Source organism: Chionomys nivalis, chromosome 21, assembly GCF_950005125.1.
Source record: "Chionomys nivalis chromosome 21, mChiNiv1.1, whole genome shotgun sequence".
NCBI classification, from domain to species: domain Eukaryota; kingdom Metazoa; phylum Chordata; class Mammalia; order Rodentia; family Cricetidae; genus Chionomys; species Chionomys nivalis.
This window is the reverse complement of record NC_080106.1, coordinates 47280211-47303906: the sequence shown is the minus strand read 5'-3', so window position 1 is coordinate 47303906 and position 23696 is coordinate 47280211. Positions and strand designations below refer to the sequence as shown.

Below are 23696 nucleotides of genomic sequence, written 5' to 3'. Positions count from 1 at the left end.
CATGGCTCGCGGATGGTGATGACAGGAAATGTAACCATTCACCTGGGGGTTAGTCAGGCAAGACTTTAGGAGAGCAAGGCAGTGGAAGCCCACAGCTTAGAGACAGGTGACAGTAAACATCTGCTCACACCATTTACAGTTCTCAACATGTGAGTCATGACTCCTTTCACAGGAGTCTCATAGCAGATAGCCTGCATATCAAATATTTTTATTATGATCCACAACAGTAGCAAAATTACAGTGATGAAGTCGCCACCACATGAGGAACTGGGCTCAAGGGTTGATGCTTTAGGAGGGCGGAGAAACACTGGTGTATGGGAAGACAAGCCGGCAGTACCTCACACCTGAGGAGCGCAGCACCACACCCTTCCACTCACATGGCTGCTTGCTTCCTCTAGAATGCCGTCTGAACATGGTAAGCTGAGGTCTGGAGGCTGCAGGTCCACAGCTGGGCGGGTGCAGGTCCGAGAGGAGATACCTTGTGCAGCGGTATTGATCAGTATGCCATGTGCAGCTGTTGTGTCTCACCCCCCCATCTCTCTTTCAAGGCCTTATGTAGACCAAGTTGACCTCAAACTGTGTAACTAAAATTCTCCTGTTCCTACCTCACAAGTGCTGAGGCATGTACCGTTATACCAATGTCATGTGGTATTGGTGATCCAACCCAATCTGCTCATGCGAGGCAAGCCCTCTACCAAATGAGCCACATAGCCAGCCCATGCTAGGCAAACTCTCTACCAAACGAGCCACATTACCAGCCCAGATGAACTGTTTTTGTGTGTATTTGGGTATGTAGGGGAGTGCGCATGTGTATCTAGATAGCATGTATGCATGCACATGTATACAGGTGAATGTACATGAGTGCATACACATGTGAAATCCAGAGGCTGATGTCACGTACCCTTCTCAGTCACTCTGTACCTTACTTTTTTGGGACAAGGTCTCCCACTGAACCTAGATCTCACCGATTCAGCAAGGTTGATTGGCTAGTTCCGCTATCTCCACCTTCTCAGCGACAGGATTAGAGGCATACACTACTATGCCAAATTTATTTTTTAGATCTCATGTTTATTTCACATATATGAATTTTTGCATGTATGTATATCTGTGCAACAAGTGTATGCAGTGCCTGCTGAGGCCATAAAAGGGCATTGGATCCCCTGGGACTGGAGTTACTGATGCTTGTGAGCTATTATACGAGTGCTGGGAATTGAACCCAGAGTCCTCTGCAAGACAGCCTGTGCTTTTAGCCACTGAGCCATCTCTCCAGCCCACTGTGCCCAACTTTTGTGTGGATTTGGGGGAGCTAAACATTTATCCTTGTGCTTCCTCAGCAGGCACTGCTGGCTCATCAGCTGATTCATCTCGCCAGCCCCCAAGACGGACTGCTCTGAAGTATGACTCAGGGTCATCATAGGACAAAGGTCCCCAGGCTCCTTCATGACATCCTGTCAGGGTTCAGTCCTGTTTGTCTGTCCACGCTGACATGGCTCTTCTTTCATACTGACTTTCTTCCCAAGTGTTAGATTCAGTAGTGGCTTTTGGACTTGAGTCCCTAGATGGCACATATGGCATCGTAGGCTTAGCAGCTTCCGGATTCAATGAACAGCAGTAGCCAATAAACATCAAGTGTCCTGAAACCCAGCAAACAAACGTTTCTGCTTAGTCTTTGCTACATGGATTAGTTTATGTTGTGTCTTTTCAGACAGCTTCTGCCCAGCTCTCTGACTGCCCCCAGACAGTTCTGTGACAGGACATATAGCCACAGTGGACTCGTCTCTCCCTCTTTTGTTGTTTTAGGAGGTACAATTTGCACCAGGAGGATTTTATATGTATGAACGCATCAAAACCCGGATGTTATGCTATAGATAAAATGTCCTTGGGACAGTTGCTATCACAGAACATAATCCCGAGTGATAGTTGGTCCTGATTGTAGATTGGATTGGATTGACAGGTGCCTAGGGGATTAGACAAGAACCCTTCTGGATTGGCCTAGGACATGGTAGTGAATGCTTTTCATCCTGGCACTCAGGAGGCAGAGGCAGAGGCAGGCAGGTCTCTGTACCAGGGTGTCCTGGACTGCCAGCCCCAAATCATGACACAGAGACTTGGCCTTATCTTATGCTTGTCCCACTAACTCTTGTAACATAATTTCATCTGTTTCTCTTCATCTATGTTTTGTCTTGGGACTTTGTACCGTTCTTTCATTCTGTATGTCCTACTCCATATCTGTCTGTCTGGCCTAGGGCATCTCTCTCTCTTTCAACCTGCTTCTCTCCTCCCTTACCCCCGCAAGCCTAGATTTCTCCTCCTACTTACTCTCTCTGCTCAGCAGCCCCGCCTATCCATCTACTGCCTAGCTACTGGCCCGTTAGATTTTTATTAGGCCAACAGGTGCCTTGGGCAGGCAAAATAACACATCCTTACATCATTAAACAAGTATAGCATAAATAGATAGAGCACTTTGACATAGTTAAAGTAATAGTCCACAACATAAACAAGCGTAGCACATCTTTTCACAGTTAAATTGATACTCCACAACACATCTCTAAGTTTAAGGCCAGCCTGGCCAACAGATTGAGTTTCAGGGCAGCCAGGGCTACACGGAGAAACTTTGTATCACCAAAACAAAACAGAGTCTTCACAAACTCCCCACTTCCCACTTGCTGACTGTTTCCTGTGCATCTGTGAAAAATGTGACCAGTCAATTTCCTGCCTGCATGCCATACTCCCTTGGCCAGTAAGGACTCTCCCTCTGGAACCAAGCCAAAATAAACTTTCTTCCTTAAGTTGCATTTGGATATAGTATTCTTATTACAGTAATAGAAAAGTAACTAATGTACCAGACAAACCCTGACTATGAAGCATCGTATTTATATAGTTTGAATAAGTGATGATCAGTATGATGTGGAGGGAGGGGAGGGAGCTGGTAGATTGCTGATTCTGGGAGGGCAGCTGGGGCCCCGGGTGCAGGAAAGACTTTTCTTTCATTTCTTACTAAGGTGGATGGCCTATGGCTTCTAAACTCTGTTACTTTTATTTGTATTAAGCCTTGGGAATCTGTTTCCATGGGCTGTTACTGGACCTCCTTCAAAGCTCTTTCTCCTAAGGTTGGGGTACCAACCTGAGGATTGTAGCAGATGAGTTAGGGCTTCCCTGAAGAAAGGGGCTTTGGGCACAAGGGTTCCTGTGACACAGAGATACCCCTTATCTCTCTCTAAGGCCCCCTTGTGCTCTTACATCTAGACATGGGTCAAGAGGAAGGTTTCACAATGCTCAGCTCTATACAGAGAGAACACAGCTAATGAAATCTGCCCAACGAGACCTAGCTCTTCTCCACAGTATCCCATCTGTCAACCTTCACTGTGCTGTTTCTGCCCACCAGTTACACTTCGCTCACTGGATGTCTCCTGGAGGAGCCCTGTTGCTCCTCCAACCATCTCCTCTGCACTGTTGTCGGTCAGGGTCAGAACTCACCATCGCCCTTCTGATAGAAGCACTTACTGATGGAGGAAGGTCATTGGCTAATAAAGAAACTGCCTTGGCCCATTTGATTGGCCAGCCTTTAGGTGGGTGGAGTAAACAGAACAGAATGCTGGGAGGAAAAGGGAGTGAGCTCAGATGCAGGGCAGCTCCTCTCAGGGCCAGACGCGATGCAGCCAGCCACCAGGTCAGACATGCTGAATCTTTCCTGGTAAGCGCACCTAGTGGTGCTACACAGATTATTAGAAATGGGCTAAATTAATACGTGAGAATTAGCCTAGAAGAGGCTAGATATAATGGGCCAGGCAGTGTTAAATGAATACAGTTTATGTGTTGTTATTTTGGGGCATAAGCTAGCCAGGCGGCCGGGAGCTGGGTGGCAGGAACGCAGCCCGCAGCTCCCCATGTAACAACGTAAATGAATGCAGACAGATTATAAAGATATATACAGCTTTAATGGGGAAATAGACCTATGGGACCACAGGTTCCCGCGGAGAACAGGAAAGCAGAGCCAAAAAGGGCTGCTGGGATCATGCCTGGCAGATTTATCAGTAAACATTAGCCCGAGGCGAACACGCCCCCAATGGGTGGGGCTTATCCCTACATCTCCCCCTTTTGTCTAAATAAGACAGAACTAAACCAAATACAACTATATACAATAATAACAAATAATAAATATAACAAACAATATTGAGAGCAAAAGTTTTGCTAAACATTCTATCTCAAGGAGTCTAAATAACATAGAGAGTAACTACAATTATATAATCTTCAACTCCACCAAAGATCTGAGAAGGGAATAAATATTACTTAACAAACGAGAGATATCCAAAATGTGCAACAATTGACAGAGACAACTGACTACCTGGGCAATCACCCAAAGTCTCGTTTGCAATGTTGAGTCAATCAACTTTGGATAAGGCCTAACATAACTGACATACCATTCTTAGAACTATCCTACCCTGTCGTGGCAGGATAAGACAATCCTGTTTCATCCACTTAGGGATATTCTGTATCTTTGTCAGAAGTTGAGGTATGGGCTTTTCTTAACCCAAAGGCCAATTCTGTCAAGAAGACAAGCTCCCAGTGGAGTGTCTTTGGTGCTCAACGTTCTCTCAGGAGTAGAGTGGCGTTGCCAGGAGTAATTGTGTCTCGTTGGCACAGAAATTTTAGGTTAGATTAAAGGCCATTTTCGACAGCTCTTCGAAGAGGCTGAAGATCATACTATCTATACTGAATATAATCTCTATGTAACTAAAAGACCTGATTAACCTAAAAATAAATATGACAAACATATAATTCTCAATACCTATCTAACTTTAAAACTAAAAGAATAAACAACTGTGCAATATATGAAGACAATGATCTTCAACTGTAAACAATGTCATAGTATCAGAGGTAGAAATGTACATTGTAATATGGTAGATGTATCAATACAATATAGACAAAGTTATAAGCATACTCATACAAAAATAGAGGTAGGAACACTCACATTCAATATTCAATATATCAATATACAAGAAACACTACCAATACAATTTTCTATAAACAGTAATTCACAAATACCAATCATCCCATAAAACCAGTTAATCCCCCTTCTTCTTCTTCTTCTTTTTTTTTTTTTGAAAATACTGCTAATTCCGTAAAAATATCACTCCATCCCCTCAACCCTAAACCAACCACTAAAAGATGTCTCTAACCCTGAGGGCAAACTCTGTTGAGAGAGGGGGTGTCATCCTCTAAGATTGCTTCTAGCTGACATGGTGGCGACGTTCTTCTTAGGGGGTCCTGTGAAAGCAAATGATGGTAAAATTCCTAATTTAACCTTTGACCTAAGAAAATTGTAACTAGTCTCTGAGCATTTTGAGAAGGTCCGGCCAGAGTGTTGTCAAAAATGTGCACCATTCGAAATTGTCTCATGTAGTTGGTACCAAAAAACAGGTCTAATATTAGCGCTTTAAAAAAAATTCATGATGTCATAAAAACCAGATTGAGTCGTGGGGCCTCATCTTCATCCTGGAAACTTCAAAGATTACTGTAGGAAAATTTGTTGCTTGTTATGGGAAATTTAAACATTAACAACAAGGACATATACTGATATATAAAGAAAGACACAGATATGAGGAAAGGCAAAGAAAGTTTAAGATTATATATATATATATATAATATATATATAAATTAATACTTCAGAACATGTCCCTCCATCAGTAATTAAATATTCAGGGTCCCTTAAATTCTTTGAAGATGGGTATTTTCCTGTGGAGATAAGAAGAGAACCCTGCCCCCATCCTATCTGTATTACTTACCATCAGTATGATGGCCATCCATGTGATTGAATTGTTATTTATCTTTCCCAAGTGGCTTCTCTTTATCAAACCGAACCTTTATCAATTTTGACGATATCCACAATTTTTCCTCACCTGTGGAGACAAGAGCAAATCCCCTTCCCCAGCGCAGCACATCTCCTGGCTTCCATTGTGAGGTCAGCACATCCTTGAAATAAACTGGTTGATTTAGTTCAGTAGACTTTTCCATTATCCAATGTCTTTCTGCAGCCGATGTTCCCTTCTCATTAGCGTTGAGAAAATTCAAGGTTGACAAAGCATTATGTAACCTATTTCTGGGGGTGTTTTCCACCCCTTTCTGTTTGTTCAACATATCCTTTATAGTTCGATTTGATCTTTCTATGACTGCTTGACCTGTAGGATTGTATGGTATACCTGTAACATGCTTGATATTGTAATAATCAAAAAACCGTTTCATTTTCCTAGAGACATAAGCAGGACCATTATCTGTCTTTATTTGTGTAGGTATACCCACGATAGCCATGACTTCTAATAAATGAGTGATTACTGAATCATCTTTTTCTGAACTTAAAGCCGTTGCCCACTGAAAACCTGAATACGTGTCAATGGTGTAATGAACATATTTTAATTTGCCAAATTCTGCAAAGCGGAACACATCCATCTGCCAGATTTCATTCCTTTGGGTGCCCTTTGGATTAGCCCCTGCAGGCAGTGGCATTTGGTTATAGAAAGAGCAAGTAGGGCACTTCTTTACAATCTCCTTAGCTTGTTGCCATGTAATAGAAAAATCTTTCTTCAAACCTTTGCTATTAACATGATGCTTTTTATGAAATTCAGAGGCTTGTAGCACACTACCAATCAATAATTGATTAATTTCTGCATTACCTTGTTTTAGAGGACCTGGCAGACCCGTATGGGATCGGATGTGTGTTATGTACATAGGGCAAAGCCTGTTCCTAATCAAATCTTGCACCTGGATAAACAAAGAAGTTAGTTCTGTATCATCAGGTATAAATTCAGCAGTTTCAATATGTAAAATAACTCTTTCTGTGTATTGTGAATCAGTAACTATATTAATAGGTTCTTTAAAATCCCTTAGCATCATAAGAATGGCATATAATTCTGCCTTCTGGACAGAATCATAAGGACTTTGTTCCACCTTACCCAAGTCTTCTGATTTGTAACCTGTCTTCCCTGATTTATTGGCATCAGTATAGAATGTACGGGCTCCAGTTATTGGAGTATCATGGACGATTTGAGGAAGGATCCAAGAAGTTCTCTTTATGAAGTTAAGCCTCTTGCTTTTTGGATAGTTGTTATTAATGTCTCCCAAAAAATTAGCACAAGCTCTTTGCCATGGTTCATTATCTTCCCATAATTTCTTTAGTTCATCAGCAGTGAAAGGCACTATAATTTCTGCTGGGTCTATGCCTGCTAGTTGACGAAGTCTCAACTTGCTTTTTATAATTAACTCAGAGACTTTTTCCACATAAGTTTTCAGTTTCTTACTTGGTTTATGTGGTAAAAAGATCCATTCCAAGATAATATCATCTCTCTGCATTAAAATTCCTGTAGGGGAAATTTTTGATGGTAATATGACGAGAATACAATCGAGCTCTGGATTTACCCTGTCCACATGTGCCTGTTGTAATTTTTCCTCAATCATTGTCAGTTCCTTTTCTACTTCAGCTGTTAATTCTCTGGGACTGTTTAAATCTTTGTCACCATCCAAGGTTTTGTTCAAATGAATTATTAGATCAGGTGTTATCCCAATAGCTGGTCATAGACTGGAAATGTCCCCTAACAGTCTTTGAAAGTCATTAAGAGTCCATAGGCGATCTCTCCGAATTTGTGCCTTTTGTGTCTTAATTTTTTGCAAACCTATTTTATAACCTAAATAATTAACAGAATCTCCCTTCTGAATCTTTTCAGGAGCAATTTGTAATCCCCATTTAGGTAAAAGTATCTTTATTTCTTCAAACAGTCTGTTCAAGGTATCCATGTTTGAATCGGATAACAAAATGTCGTCCATATAATGATATACTATTGATTTTGGAAATTTCTTGTGTATTATTTGCAATGGTTGATTCACAAAATTTGGCACAGGGAGGGGCTATTTAACATACCCTGGGGGAGGACGGCCCAGTGGTACCTCCTCGAAGGTTGAGAAGGCAAATTTTTCTCTATCTTCTTTTTGTAAAGGTATAGTGAAAAAACAATCCTTTAAATCAATAACTATGAGAGGCCATCCTTTTGGCAATAAAGAGGGCAAAGGAATTCCAGATTGCAGAGGTCCCATAGGTTGAATAACCTTGTTGATAGCCCTGAGATCTGTCACCATTCTCCATTTACCTGATTTTTTCTTAACCACAAATACAGGAGAATTCCAAGGGCTGGTAGATTCTTCTATATGTCCAGCATCTAATTGCTCTTGTACCAACTGTTCTAAAGCCTGTAACTTTTCCTCAGCTAAAGGCCATTGCTTTGTCCATATTGGTTTCTCAGTCAACCATTTTAGAGGCAAGGCTGTTGGTATCTCTGAAGGGACATCAATTGCTTGTTCTTGTACAGCCCGAATGGCTGGTTTTCTCCGTTTGTAATATCTTTTAATATTATTCTCAGAAATATAGGCTCTAGAAGTAGCAGGAATGTTAATTTGGGTATTCCATTGTTGTAATAGGTCACGACCCCATAAATTCATTGCAATATTGGCTACATATGGCCTTAATTTTCCTATTTGTCCGTCTGGTCCTATACATTCAACCCATCTCATGCTCTGCCTTACTCAAGATAGGGTTCCAATTCCCAGGAGCTGAACATTTACATTCTGAAGAGGCCAATACGGATGCCAAGATTCTGGGGTAATGATACTTACATCCGCACCTGTGTCCAGCAGACCGGTAATAAAAATGCCATTTACACACACTCTTAGTTTTGGTCTTTGATCATTTATAGAAGTTTGTCAAAACACACGGAACTCATCTTTCTGATCATTATTGCTTGTAACAGTAGGCATGGGGAGTCCTAATTGTCCTGATGAGGCACGTTTTCTGCAGTAACTGGAAATGACTGAACCATGTTTGCCATGGGGGCCTGTGAGGCCCCCCCTCTCACGTTTCCCGTCTGTATCAGGTTGCCTTGTCTATCTCTTGTAGACCTGCATTCATTCGTCCAGTGTCTGCCTTTTCCACATCTTCTACATAAACCTGAAGTCTGAGTCCTTCTATTTCTGTTATTTCTAGAAGATGCATTATTATTATTTTTGAAAATCTGTTGTCTCCAATTCCTTTTCATATGATCCATTTTGCCACAATTAAAACATTTGGTATTCTGATGTCTCCTTTTACCATGGAAATTGCTTCTTCTACCCATGCTTCAGTGCCATAGTCAAATGTATCAACATTCAGTGTATGCAAGACCCATTCTTCCAATGGTGCTGATCTGAGCTTTCAAGGTCCCAAAATCCTTTTGCATTCCACATTTGCATTTTCATAAGCCAAAGACTCGATCATTATACGTCTTGCTTCTGGGTCAGATATCCCTATTTGTACAGCTTTAGTTAGTCTTTGTAAAAAGTCACTAAAGGGTTCTCTCTGACCCTGTTTAACTCTGACAAATGATTCCATTCTCTGTCCTGGGTCTTGCACCCTGTCCCAAGCCCTTAAGTCTGCTGTAGTACACATGGAGAGTGTGTTTTCATCCAAATTAGCTTGTTCCTGAGGGTCGGAAAAGAGCCCCTCTCCTAGAATTTGATCTAGGGAAATCTCAATTCCCTTTGCTCTTTCCTGCTGTTCTAAAAGTCTAGCCTCTTGCCTGAATGAGCATTTCCATTTCAATTGCTGTCCACTCTCAAGTACAGCAGAGCTCAGCTGTAACCAGTCAGAGAGAGTTACTTTGCTTGTCGTGGCCCAAGATCTTAGTATCTCTTTAACAAAAGAGGCATGCAACCCAAAAGTCATTACAACCTGTTTAATTTCTTTGAGATCCTTCATACGGACAGATTCCCATGTATCTTCCTTGATGACCCTAGGGTTTCTGGAACCAATCACTTTCTCTGTTGTTATTACTGGAAAGGCAGGTAGAACTGTAGGTAGAGCTTTGTGGGAATTGTCCCAGAGAGATTTACCCACAGATGTAGTTAAAATTTGCCTTTCTACCCTTTGTTCTTCTTCATCAGAATTTAGAAATTCCTCAATCTTTTCAATTCTATTCACCATTGCCTTCTGCAATGTCTGAATCTCCTGTCCAGAATTATGTTCCAAAGCCTTCATTGAGGATTCTAAAGTATGAAGTTTGTCCATTAGAGTTAACATCTCATCTTTGGACATAATTTTTATAGCATAAACCGTGCCTTCTTGTATTGACAATCTTTCCGCCAATCTGTCATAAGCTTTAGACAAAATCCGATTGTCACATTCAGCAGTTTTGATTCTCTCAGTTAATGTTTCAGTTCCTACTGAAAGGGACTGAAGCTTACGACTCAAATCAGCTGTTCCCTCTTCCATAGTAATGAATTTCTCCTTAACATCAGCCGTTAATGTTTCAGTTCTTACAGAAAGGGACTGAAGCTTACGACTCAAATCAGCTGTTCCCTCTTCCATAGTAATGAATTTCTCCTTAATATCAGCCGTTAATGTTTCAGTTCTTACAGAAAGGGACTGAAGCTTACGACTCAAATCAGCTGTTCCCTCTTCCATAGTAATGAATTTCTCCTTAACATCAGCCTGTACCTCTTCTAAATTTTGTTCAGTTTGTCGAGTTGTGTTAAACAAAGGTCTGTTCTCTGCCTGGAGAACTTCAAACTGATTTTTGAGAAGATTGTTGTCATTCTCAATTGTTTTTAAGTGTTCAACCTCATCTCGTAAAGACTTTATCATATTTCTATTATCAAACCATTTAGTACCAAGGAAAACTACGAATCCCAGAAAGATCCATATCTGTGGGCTGACAGACACTTCTTGTAAAATCTCCCACATAGTACAATTGAAAAGGCTGTTAAAGTCTTGAATGGTAATGTTTTCAGACATTTTTCTTATTTATAAAATTATTTACCTGTAATGACTTTTTCCTGCCAGTGGTGACGAAAGAAATGCACCTGAGTCCACGTGGTCTAAGCCAGAGCCGGTCTGAAACAATTAACTCAAAACGAAAATTATTGGACTGCCTGAGAAGTTAGATTGGTTGCGGAAGGGGTCACTTTGTCTGCCGCTGTGGTGGCTTTTGCTTCAAAACCGCAGGTGCTTCTGTTAATTCAGGCAGTGGGGTTTTGGAAGGCAGGCAGGGAGCGGTTAACTGCTCTGGCCCAAGTAAGTCTGAAAGAAGGGGCAGGCCCACAGTAGGTGTACTCTGCAACTGTATCATGGCCTGGAGTGGGGGAAGGGAAAGCGAGCAGGGAGAGCACTGTGAAAGCTAGCAGGCTATGCTTGCCCAATCGCACTTCCTGAGCTCCGGTAACTAACTTGCTCGCAAAGGGGCGGGGGGGGGGGGGGGGGCACTGTGCCGGGGCAGGGCAAACAAATGTAACAACGTAAATGAATGCAGACAGATTATAAAGGTATATACAGCTTTAATGAGGAAATAGACTTACAGGACCACAGGTTCCCGCGGAGAACAGGAAAGCAGAGCAAAAAAGGCTGCTGGGATCATGCCCAGCAGATTTATCAGTAAACATTAGCCCGAGGCGAACACGCCCCCAATGGGTGGGGCTTATCCCTACATCCCCACAACAATTTACAGTCTTGGGAGGGGAGATGGGGATCCCACAAAGCCTTGCAGGGGAGCCTGCATTGCTTCTCCTGGGGCCATCCTGGTTTGCCTGCCATCACTAACAAGCAAGCTGTTCTGTGAGATCTGGAAACAGGCAGTGAGCATGTAGGGCCCTCCCTTAACACTGTTCTCACCCTCAGGTCTGTTGCACCATGACCTTGACAGCCACCACTGCCCCAGAGTGTGCAGGGCAGAAAACAGAATGGAAAACTCACCTCAGGGCTTCCAAGTAGACTTGGAGTGTGAGCTGGTGTGAGCTGACATATCAGGAGGGTGTCCAACACTAGGAATTCGTCACTTTCTGGCTAATTTGCATATTTTGTTGTGAGAAAAACCTATATTTCTCTTAAACTACAGAGAAAGAGGGGGGAAAAGAAGATAATATTGGCCACCAATAAATCTGGGCAGGGATATGCTCTTGGCCTGGAATTGAGATCCCACCATGCTGATGATGACAGCCATGGTAGACTTTTGCCAGCAGGGCCCAAGGAATCCCAGGATGGGCCTCCTGACTCAGAAACATCAGCCTCCCTTCCAGGTGGTGGGAATTCTGCTTAGCTGTTTCAGTTTCTCTGGTCTAAATTAGGACACTGACGAATAAATAGTTAAATGTGTTTGCCGGAAAATATTCAAGCGTAAGGGCTACAGTTTCCAAATTCCCTGCAGAGCCTGGACACAGGGAACCTTGGCAGCCAAGCCTGTTGTTAGGAAGGTCACAAGATGCCATCTGTGACTGTGTGCACCTCCTGGTTGGAGGATGACACGGGCTGGGGTTGCTGCAGTTCCTTTTGCCCATGAGTGTAAGGTTGGCACTCCCCTGTGGGCACAACAGTGACTTGGGTAGGCTATGTGAGTAGACCAGGGGTCTGCCCCCAACAGGACTGAGCTACATGACTGAAGACAGGAAACAATGAAGCATTGTTCTTAGTTCTGTCTTTCATTACAGCTCAAACATATTTTGGGAATGTTCATGCATGGCTTTCCTAAATTTTCCTGATGTTAGCTACCTTAAAATATGGCAGTAACTCTCTTGTAATTGTTAAGGCAGATAAATGAATATTTTACTCAAAACTTAGAAGCTAAAGAATATGATAACCAATTCTAGAATTTGCTCATGGACTTTATAACTGTTTGCATTTTGCTTTATCAGAATTTCTGATGTATTTTTCATAAAATTTTATTTATGGGGAGGAGCATTGCTACGGTGCAAGTGTTGTGGTCAGAGGAACACTTTCAGGAGTTCATTCTCTCGTACTCTGTTGGTCTTGGAATCCAGCTCTTGCTTCAGGCTTATGGAAAGCACCATGGCCAATTGAACCATCTCACCTCCTGAATGGCTGCTATTCACTTATACATGCATGTGACTCTTTGCTGGACTCTTAGGGGTAAATTAAAGTATTTTTATATGTATGTTTGCAAGAGTCTTCCAGAGGTCAGAATGCTTCCATGTCTAATGATCCTGTTATCATACCCCCAAACTTTACCAAGCGCAGAATAATGTGTATCTCACACACAGACTGCTCAATGCTCAATTCTTAGAAATCTGCCCCAATGGCTGACAGCTGTCTAAGACAGTGAAGCCTGGTGCTTTTGAGACACTTTGAAAAACCCCGTGAAAGCCCTGGTCCTCAGAAAAAAATCTCCAGACAGACTTTAATGCCCCGATAGCATCCATCTTGAATCGTTAAAGGTTTTCGTGGCCCTCAGGTTAAGTGTTGGTCCATTGTTGATGCTCCATGTAAGCTCCCCTTCTCTGGATGCACACATACACGGTGCACAGAACTCCAGGATGACAGGCACTGCTTTGTCACCATCTCCCACCATCACTTTGTGCTCCTGGGCCTTCACTTGAAGGAACTTAAAAGTTCCTTAAGTTTCCTTGAAACAGGTAAGAGCTGGATGCCAGTCTACTGAGTGAAAATGGAAGCACCAGCATCTCGGGCAGTTCTGCCATGACAGACACCTGCATTGCTGGGCTTGATGATTAGGATAGATGCCGCCAAGACCCCTTCCAAACTGGAGCGTCTCCCACACAGCCACAGCAGGCGCCTTCCAGCCTTCACTTGCCTTCTCGACAATCTACTGTTAAAACTAAGTGCGTGTGGTGTTCAGAGATAGCCAGTTTCTGAAGGTAAAATCTGTTGGCACTTACTGAGATAGTCTCATCAATGAAAACTTCCCATTTGGTTGTGGCTCTACATCTAGGAAGCAGGGAGGTGGACGGAGGCTAATAAATTAGGGTAACGGTAAGCATCCTTAATTAAAAAGTGGAGGTCAAGTTTCCCTGTTTTGTCAAGTGTGAACATGCAAGGAAAACTGGCTAGCCAAGCATATTCCCAAAGATGAGCTCTCACTGTTCTCCACAAAGTCTGCGGAAACAAGACATGGATTACGGCAATGGTTGTAAAACTCAGTGAATTCGCTTAAAACCCGCTCAGATGTATTGGGGAAAGTGGGTCAGAGTGGAGTGTGGAAGCTGTAAGATACCCCGGAACATTCCAGAAAGTCAGGGAGAGTGCAGTTTGAGATTTCTCCGCAGCCACAGTTCCCTGGGATTCTAAGAGCGCAATGATCACAGAATTCCAGACATGAACAGGCATGTCCCTCCCTAAAGCTCCTGAAGGTTTTACTGCGAATTTAAATGCCAGGCACTGTTTCCCTCGTAACTACTCTGTGGGTTGAGGGCTACCAGGAAACAAAGGTAGCTTGTGCATTGTGAGAGTAGTTGTCTAACTTGAGAGCTAAGAAGTTTCATCTTGACTCCTTCTGCATCTGCACACAGGAGGACTCCCTGGTGTACCGAGACCCTCTCAGAACACCACCCTGCACGTCAAGCACAAAGTGGTACGTTGCGACTCTTCCTAAAGATCTCTTAATAGTGCATGTAAGGGATTGAATCCTGTGTATTAATCATAAAAAACAAACTCAAGTGGGATGAGTTTTAAAAATGAATATTCATTTATCAAACAGTTATTTCTATGTATTATTGTGTAGCTTCCTATTAGGTGATAAATGGGTAACCAAGGTTACCAATGTAAACAACCTGACAGGCTGAGGTGGTTACCCCATTCCCTATGTTGTCTCTTTTCTGCCTGTGGCAATAACCACACATAAGCTTGTAAGTCTCTGACTGTAAACTCCCAAACAACAACAAGACTAGAAAAAAGAAACAACAGTGAAAAACAAGATTTGGGTACAGGTCACTGGCAAAGCAATCCCTTGGCAACCCAGGAGGCCCTGGCTTCAAGTCACAGCATTTCAAAAGAAAGAAAACACGAGAAGTTCTTTCTCTTCCTCTGGGATAATAATAATTTACATTTTAGTCACAGTTCTTACAAAAATCAATATGAGTGTATATACATCATATGTCTGCTTGTACACGAGCGTCTGATAAGTTGACCAGATCATACTGGTTCTTGTCCTCTGTAATCTACTTTTATATATCAATATTTTTATGAACACCTTTCCTTGCTAATAAGTATAACCATTTGCTATCATAGTTAATGGACTCATACATCCCTCTGATAGAATACATCACAATTTAAAAATATCCCGTGTCTGCAAGCATTTAGCATTATTTTTCTTTTTCTATCCTTTTCTTTTTTCCTTGTTTCTATTTGCTAGACATTTAGGGGTATTGTAGTTATATTTATTATAAACAGTGTTAGGAAAATGGAAAGTTGTCATAAACACCTTAATGCAACGATAAATTCATCTTAGTGCATTCCCAGGAGTGAAATTCTTGGGCTGGAAAGTAAACTTGTTTTATTCATAGATAAGTTGCCTTCCGGTATTAGCCACAGTACTTTTCTTTTTTCTTTTTTTTTTTTTTTTTTTTTTTTTTTTTTTTTTTTTTTTTCGAGACAGGGTTTCTCTGTGGTTTTGGAGCCTGTCCTGGATCTAGCTCTTGTAGATCAGGCTGGTCTCGAACTCACAGAGATCCGCCTGCCTCTGCCTCCCAAGTGCTGGGATTAAAGGCGTGCGCCACCACCGCCCGGCGCCACAGTACTTTTCTATATTCTCACACCCACTTTAATCTGAGCCTAGGGGCCTGTGATTCCAGCAGGCAAGAGAGCCCATGGCAGGAGGGTCACAAGTTCAAGGTCAACCTGGGCTGCACAGTGAGAGTGGGGTTTTTCTCCTCAAAAGGTTGATGAAGATAATTATAACCCCACTGTTTCCCAATTCGATAGTTGCATTTTCTTTAACTTTCTTGGATAGATTAAGTATCTTCCTTCGTGTTTCCTAATTTCACAAGTGTTTCTGTTAACAGTAGTTGGTTCTCATTACTTCTAAAACTCAACCACACACTACATTAAGGACAGAACCATTGCTCCTGGCAGATGGAAAGTCTGGCTTCTGCCAACCTGTAGGCACAACGTTTTTGCCAATTTATCGACATAACTCTGTTTTAATGTATTTTTTAAAATAAACTTTATTATAAAACACTTGAAAATAAAAAATTCAACACACTAATTTTTATACGTATGTTTTCTGTTCAAAGACTTTTTAATGTATGCCAATGTATTAGCATGGAACTTGAGCCAATGGTACTCACGTGGAGCTTTCTTAGAGAAGTTCTTTCCCCGAGAGGCAGGTGCACCGCAGCCTCTTTGCTCATGGACCCCACACCCGTACTTCAGTGTGATGGTCGGGACCGTTTTAAACAGCAGAGTCCCCAGTGGAGAAACACAGAGAAGCAGAAAACGGAGTTCTAAAGTGGCCGCGAGAAAACACTTAATTACCTCGGAGGGTGCAGCCAAGGCTGCCTGCCGCGCTTGACCTCGGCACGGACATACATGATGGGATTCCAGTCTTTCCCACTCTAGGCATGCTTCTCAGTGACCCCAAAAGTGCGGCATTAACCTCAGGATTACACATAGACCTTAGCAAACAGGTGAAAACACAAACATGGAATTTATGAATAATGAAGTATGTATTTCCTTCGCCCATGCTTCTGTTGAGACAGCTGAGTTTTCTTTTATTGATTTTTATAAACTGTTTGTGTGTTAGGACTGGACAATTTTGCCCAGCCTCACTTATAAGTACCTCATCCAGTTTTGTCTTTTCATCTTACTGGTTATAATGGATTTTGATAGTAGTACCAAAATGCCATTTGAATAGGGGTGGGAAAACAACTGAGAGGGCTTTTGTTAGATGTTTATTATTGTGAAATTGGTTTGTTGCAGTTGTGTGCATGTGTGTATATGTACACATGTATGTATGTGTAGGTGCATACGTGTGTGTGGTATATGTGTATGTGCAGGTGCATATGTGTGTGTGCTATATATGTATGTGCAGGTGCATATGTGTGTATGGTATATGTGTGTGTGCAGGTGCATATGTGTGTATGGTATATGTGTGTGTGCAGGTGCATATGTGTGTATGGTATATGTGTGTGTGCAGGTGCATATGTGTGTGTGGTATATGTGTATGTGCAGGTGCATATGTGTGTATGGTATATGTGTGTGTGCAGGTGCATATGTGTGTATGGTATATGTGTATGTAGAGGCCAGAGATTGACATTGGGCATCTTTATTGTTCTCCACTTTATTGCTGCTCACCAAATTTGGAGCTCACTAATTGGCTAGACTGGCTGGCTAATGCTCTATGGTGGCCTGTCTGTTCACCTCCCAACCCTCCCTCTGCCCCATTGCCAGTGCTATAGTTAGCCAGCACCTCTCTGGTTTTTGTTTTTTACAGTTTTACTGTGGGTGTCGTGGGGCTGAGCTCAGAGCTCTCCACCCACAGAATCATCTTCTCAACCAGTCTGGGCTCTGTTGTTTGTTGTGTGGGGTTTGGAGACATAGTCTTACCATGTAGCCTAGGCTGGCATCAATCTCAGTATCTCCCTGTCTCTGCCTTCCTAGTGTTGGGATCTCAGGTATGTACCTCCATGTCTGCCTTGGTTGGTATTAATTCCCAACTCTTTGTTCTCCAGGCACACCAGATTTGGGGTTCTGAAGCTCCTTGTTTAAGTCTCCCAGATTACAGAACTTTATGTAAGTGTTCCTCCCCCAACCCCGTGCCCCACCCTGTACCCAGTAAGCTGCCATTCCTACCCACTGTTGTCTATGTTTTGACTGTGACCTTGGCTGTTTTCATGACTTCCAGGATCAGAGACCGTTCAATAAAGCTCTCCGCACTTCCGCCTCCGCCCCACTGACCTACCTGGCCACTTGGTTTTATGAGACTTAACAGCGAAGAAAGTAGGATTAGCTACGACAGGGGAGGGGACACATCCAGCAGACATTTCTCTTTCAGCCGCTCTGAGAACAAGCATTGTGGGGAGCTGCTGCTGAGGCTGGGGAGGTGCTAGTGAGGGTCTGGGACTTCTGATTTAGAAAGTGCTTCAGAATGTCAGCGAATTTCAAGCCTTGGAACATAGCATGTAACCCTAGTTTTTCAGGAGGCCGAGGCAGGAGGATTGTTAATTTGAGGAGTGGCTGGGGAGCTTAGTGAGATGCTGTCTCAAACTGAAAAGTATAAAGAGCCTGAGTGGAGGACTCACCTTTAGCCTCAGCACTCAGGAGGCAGAAGCAGGCCCCGTTCTGTGAGCCCAAGGCTAGCCAGGTCTGTGTAATGAGGTCCAGGCCAGTCACAGAAGTAAGAACCTGTCTGGGGGGGTGGGGAAGAGACATAGCACGATGGCTAATAACTATAACCCTAGCACTCAGGAGGCTGAGGCAGGAGGATGAAGACAGGAGCGGCGACATGAAACCCTGCCTCAAAAGAATAAAAGAAACAACACCACTGCTCAAACCAGAAAGAAAGCAGCAGAAAGGCGGCTAAGTAACTCAGTGATTTGCTTAGTGTGGGCAAGACTGTGTTCAGCCCTCAGCAGGGGAAACAAGAGGCCAGTCAGCTTCCCTCCTTATTCCCAGTAGACTTTGCTTGACCTAAAGCACTTAGGTATTATATGTGTCTTCACTCTAGGTATGAAGCCGCCAAAGCCAGGCTTTGAGCTCCTCATGAATTACAGGACTAGAGGGAAAAACCTCCTGAAACAAGTAAGAACTGCACCTTGTCATTCTGCTCTGGGCCCTGGGCCCTGGGTGTGTCTGCAGAGTGCAGGGGTGGAGGTGTGGGCGTGCCTAGCGTTGGTGAGAAAACAGCCTTCCTTTATGCTCCGCTGAAAGGTGGGCTGTTCCAAGAGAGGCCTCCACGAGTGTCCTGTGCAGACCTGTCGCTTGTTCAGGAAACAGGCTTCAGAGAGGGTCTGGGGATGCAATTCCCATCTCTGAGAGCTGGAGGACTCTGCTTCTTGTGACAGATGCATTAAATTTGCAGGTGATCTGCCTTGCCGGGGACCTCCGTGGGTGCTGAGTGTCCCCGTCTCACCATTCTCACCTGTCTGCCCTGTGCCGCAGGATCTGTTGTCCCTGCTCTCCTTGACATGGCCTCCATCTGAGAATCGAGCACTGAAGTTGTTTTCTGGTGTCTGCAAGCACTTGCATGCATATTCACACACATTACACACACAGAGGCACACAAACACACACACAAATAACATACACACGAACATGCACACACAGAGACATATACATACAAATGTCACATACATATGTACACGCACACACATGAACATGCATACGCACACACACAAACATACATGCCACATACACACAGGCATGTGTACACAGAAACATACACACATTAACACATGGACACACAAACACAGATATAAACATGTATGAACACACACACATGCTCACATTCATATACACAATTCTCTGGCAGGGATTCCTGAAGAATAGGTTAAAAAGCAAAGAAAAAGTTTTTTTTTCTATGTGCCCTCTGACTTCATTTATTATAAAATAAAACAATAATACTAGCTATCCCACAATTTTTATTATAACCTTCCTTTAAGTTGAATTTAAACAACTCAGCTTCATGCTAAGTAGTTATATTTCTGATGTCATGAGTTTGGTATGCTAACTATGTGTGTTAGGGAGAAAGAATAACTTGACCACTAAAATTTTTAAAACGTTATTCAAGTTGCACAGGAATACCAATTATACACACGGGTCAATTTGAGAAGGCTGGTCTGGGGCACCAAGGGAAGCTGGCAAATTTAGCTAACAGGACAAATTTAGCTCACCTTGGCTCCCACAGCTAAGCCTGTTCTCTTGGTGGCCTTCAAGAATGAAGCTTTTGCTGGAGATCTAGGGAATGCGTAAGCACTGGGAGGCAACGCCGTTGGGGAGATCGGTGGGACCGCCAGGAGCTATGGCTCCATTGAAAGTTCCTTGTGCTTTCAGTCAAGGGTCTGCGTCTCTGGCCGACTGGGGCTCACTTCTGGGAAGGGAAGATGATTTCTTGAAAGCGTATAACTCTTAGCTTCCTCCTGGGAGCTGTCTGAGGGGATGATTAACTACTATTAAATAACTCCCTCTTGCTGCACAGAGTTGCTCTGAGGCCAGGCAATTCCAGCGCCGGTCAGTGTCCCAGCTGTGCTGAAGGATACTTCTCCTCTGACAGATTATTTCCCTGGCCACTCCCCAAATACATCTTCATATGTTTTTGTGATGCACTAACAGTCCAAAAGCATTCTTTCTCTCTCTCTGGCCCTTCCCTGTCTCTCTCCATCCCTCCATCTTTCTTTCTCTCCCTGTCACATGCATCAAATATGGGGGACTTATCTAACAGATGTTGACTCTAGAATCCTGACCAGAAATCCACCATGACTTTTATGAGTAAAGTAATACATCTCAATTTTAATTATTTTCTTTGTGTGTGTGAATGGTTGGCGTGGACTATGTGTGTGCCTGATGTCCCCAGAGATCTCCACGTCAGATGGATGTGAGCCATCAGGTGGGTGCTGGGACTAGAACCAGGGTCCTCTGGAGGAGCAGTCAGGCTCTTAACCGCTGAGCCATCCCTCTGGCACCCATAAAATGGTTTTCAACAGGTACTGATGTTTTGAGGGAAGAAGTGCCAGTCCAGCTGCCAGGCCACCAACACCCTCACTTTTAAACATTTCTTGATGGCTAGTGCCTTTGGTAACCGTCCTCGAATGATTTATATTCTTGGGACTTAACTTGAAGAAGTTATTATGTAGGACTGAAATACAAAGAGTTCACACCCAAGGTTGTCTGACTAAAGGAAGTGGGGAAAGGTGGGGTGGGGTGGGGAGACAGATCTAGTCAGGTCCTTAGTGATCCTAAGAGTTCTCGCCTTTCTAAACTGTTGAACAGAAAGGGTTTTTGGTGGTGGTTTTTTTTTTTTTTTTTTTTTTTTTTTTTTTTTTTTTTTTTTTTTTTTTAGAAAATGCAGAAGTGATGCCCGCGTGCTCGTGAATGATGTCTGGTTTGAAAGAGGCAATTTATTTCCCAATTTTGTGGGAACTGTGACCTTTGCGGATGAGCAAGTGTTGACAATCGGACCATTTTTTCCCCTCCAGCTTCAGCGGCAACAATGGGATTACGAAAGCGAGATTGGCTCCTCTGAGGACTCACAGATGGATCGATATTCCTCCGATTACAGTGCAGGCTCATCACTGATACTCAACTGACTTGAAGAACGAAGCCACGGACCCGGGGTCCTAGTTTCTGCCTTAAACATTTAAGACAGGAGGTCTGAGGAGGTCTTGGTTTGGTTGGGTGTGCACCTAGGGAAGACCTTTTAGAAACGTCTCTGGGTTTCATCCCTCGTTCTTTTTTTTTTTTTTTTTTTGTGTGTGTACGTACGTGTGTTTGTGTGTGTGTGTGTGTGCGCGCGCGCGCTGATAAGAAGGGGGGTGTCATAATTGCAATTAAATGTTTCTTTAAAGTAAATGCCAGACTCACATTCTGCTGCAAGAACCTCGCAAATGATGGTGTGACCGCCACCATGGTGGGCCCCAGAGCCACCCCGTCTGTCCTCTACATCTGAGAAAAGACTTCTCTGTTTCCAGAGCCATCAGTCAGAAGAGAAGGCCAGGTTTCCCTCCAGACAAGGAAAACTGACTCAGCTGCCCGCTCCGCCTTTGGCTCCGCCCGCAGGCCTGCGCCTCCCTCTCCCCTGCGAAGTCCCCACTGGGACCTGAGGTCGCTGCGCAGCACAAGGCGCCCAAGGAGCAAGGCCGAGAAACAGACCCCCCCCACTGACAGCCGGCGCTTCTGCGCTCCTGATCCAGTCTGTCCCCCAACTCAGGGCGCCTGTTGCACAGAAAACCCAAAGTCGCACCCTAACCCTTAGCCGCGCCCCACACGACCCAGCCATCATCATCATTATTATTTTTCCTTTAGCCCCAGGTTGGGTTAAATACATTCGCTGGGAGCCATCTGGTCTGCTTCCCGGGAACCCTTCATGTGGTTTCCATTAAGCTCGCCAGAACCCTGCATTGAAAATGCTGCCGGGGCGGCTCAGGAGCGCCCCGCCCCCAACCCCCAGTCTGCCCTGCACGTGCAGAGCGAGGGGCCCTCTGGGTAGGTGCCCAGGCTGGCACCCGAGAACCATGCCCTAGTGACTGCACGTTGCCACCCCTAGAAATACACTTATCCATGGCAAGGCTTTTTCACTGACCCAGTGTTCCGTTTTTTGCCGCATGCAAGCCAGAGTTTGTTAGAATTCTGTTTCGATTCTAAAAATCAATGTCAACAGCTTTACAGACGAGTTTACAGAAATAACCTGGGCACAGAAACTCAGTGTGACCAGCCACATTGGTAGGACTGAGTCTGCCTTCTACGCCTGTCCCTCACTGCCCCTACCCACATAGGAAAAACAGAACAGAAAAAAAAGATGTTAGCTTATGGAAAAATACTGCCTCACACAACGAGTCAGGGTTTATAGTACAAGATAAAGGAGGCAGACCCGATTTACAGAATCATAGTGCGCTGTATCTGGAAAGTTCCTTCGGGTCATTAAAGATTAGTCAGTTTATTGAGGAGACTGGAAAATGGAGGACCTTGGAAGGATCACATGACCTGTGAGGAAAATACTGACAGTTCTGCGGCCTAACGTTAGGAAGGGGTGGGAGGAGTCCTGGCCGCCAGGTACTTTCAGGCTAAAAGGACTCTGGTCAAAAGGGATTAATTTGTCCTGTTCCTCCCCTGAACTTCCCACTAAGTGGGGCCTCATCCCTTTCCTCCGTCCCCACCACCAGCCCAGGGCTCTCCCTCTCTTGTTTTCCTTGCTTTCCTTCTGTTCTCTTCCCACCCCCACCCTAGCCGGGTGATTTTATTTGGGATTTTAAAATGAAACCAGGTGCTGCGTAAAACAAAGGCAAAGTAATAACAAGGAAAGACGATCCAACGCCTAAGGAATGTGCTGAGCTGTGTGACTCAGGCTGTCCTGGCGCAGAACGCGGAGTGACACGGAGAGATGGGTGGCACCGAGCAAAGACCATACATGGCAGCCCTGGCTTCCCCAGATAGGGTGGTCAAGGCAGCCTGTGAGTCACTTTGTAAAACCATTGCGGAACAAGGCTTCCCAGGCTACCCAGGCTAGAGCCAAAAGAGCTTCAACTTTCCCCTGAGAGGCCAGATCCGCACGATGGGGCCAGGGCTACCCTGAGGTTTGGAGAACACATCCTAGGCAAAATGCCACCCTCTCCCTCAGGAAGAGTCAGGCTTAGCAGGACTGAGCCAAGGGCACTGGTGTCTTTAGGAGATGAATAATTTCTAGGCTTTAAAATGACAACGAAATTAGTAAGCATAGTGGTAGAGACAAGGCTTGGGAGTGTTAGGTCTCAGGACTGCTGGAGAGCCTTGGGTGGAGGAGGGGCTAAGGCGCTCCAGGGAGCAAAGAGGGGAAAAACTTATGGAGGATGAAGGGGATTCTGGGTGCCATTCCTAACATAGCCAAGAATAACTACCTCGAGGGGTGGGCTGTTCATAAACACTCAGGGAGACACCCGGCAGACATCCACACATTCTGAGAATTCCTTTCAAATGAGCACAGTAACGGAGTGAGGTGTACATTTCTTTTCTGTTACTAAGAGACAGGCTCAGAGAGCAAGGAGAAGGGGTCTCCCAGCAGGGTGGTGGGAGGGGCCTGAAATTGGGTGACGGGTCTGCCAGGCTCTCTTCATCACCTTGCCTGAGTAGAACCAACTGGCCTATCTTCCTTCCCGTGTTTCTCGCTCCAGAGAATGCTGTCACAGTTTGAATGAGAACTCTGACATAAATGAGCTTCCCACTCGTACAAGCCTCACGGAATGGA

General features: G+C 44.1%; 1 protein-coding gene across 1 annotated transcript in view; it reads left to right on the top strand.

Annotated features, from left to right (window-relative positions):
* C21H4orf51 (chromosome 21 C4orf51 homolog) overlaps positions 1–21066 on the top strand; it is a 34403-nt gene extending 13337 nt beyond the window's left edge. Inside the window, exons 3-6 of the mRNA XM_057753334.1 lie at positions 14335–14396; positions 17494–17560; positions 18489–18562; positions 20956–21066. Coding sequence (XP_057609317.1) covers positions 14335–14396; positions 17494–17560; positions 18489–18562; positions 20956–21066 — 314 coding nt within the window. The remainder of the gene's footprint in view (positions 1–14334; positions 14397–17493; positions 17561–18488; positions 18563–20955) is intronic.
* Positions 21067–23696: the final 2630 nt, after the last annotated feature.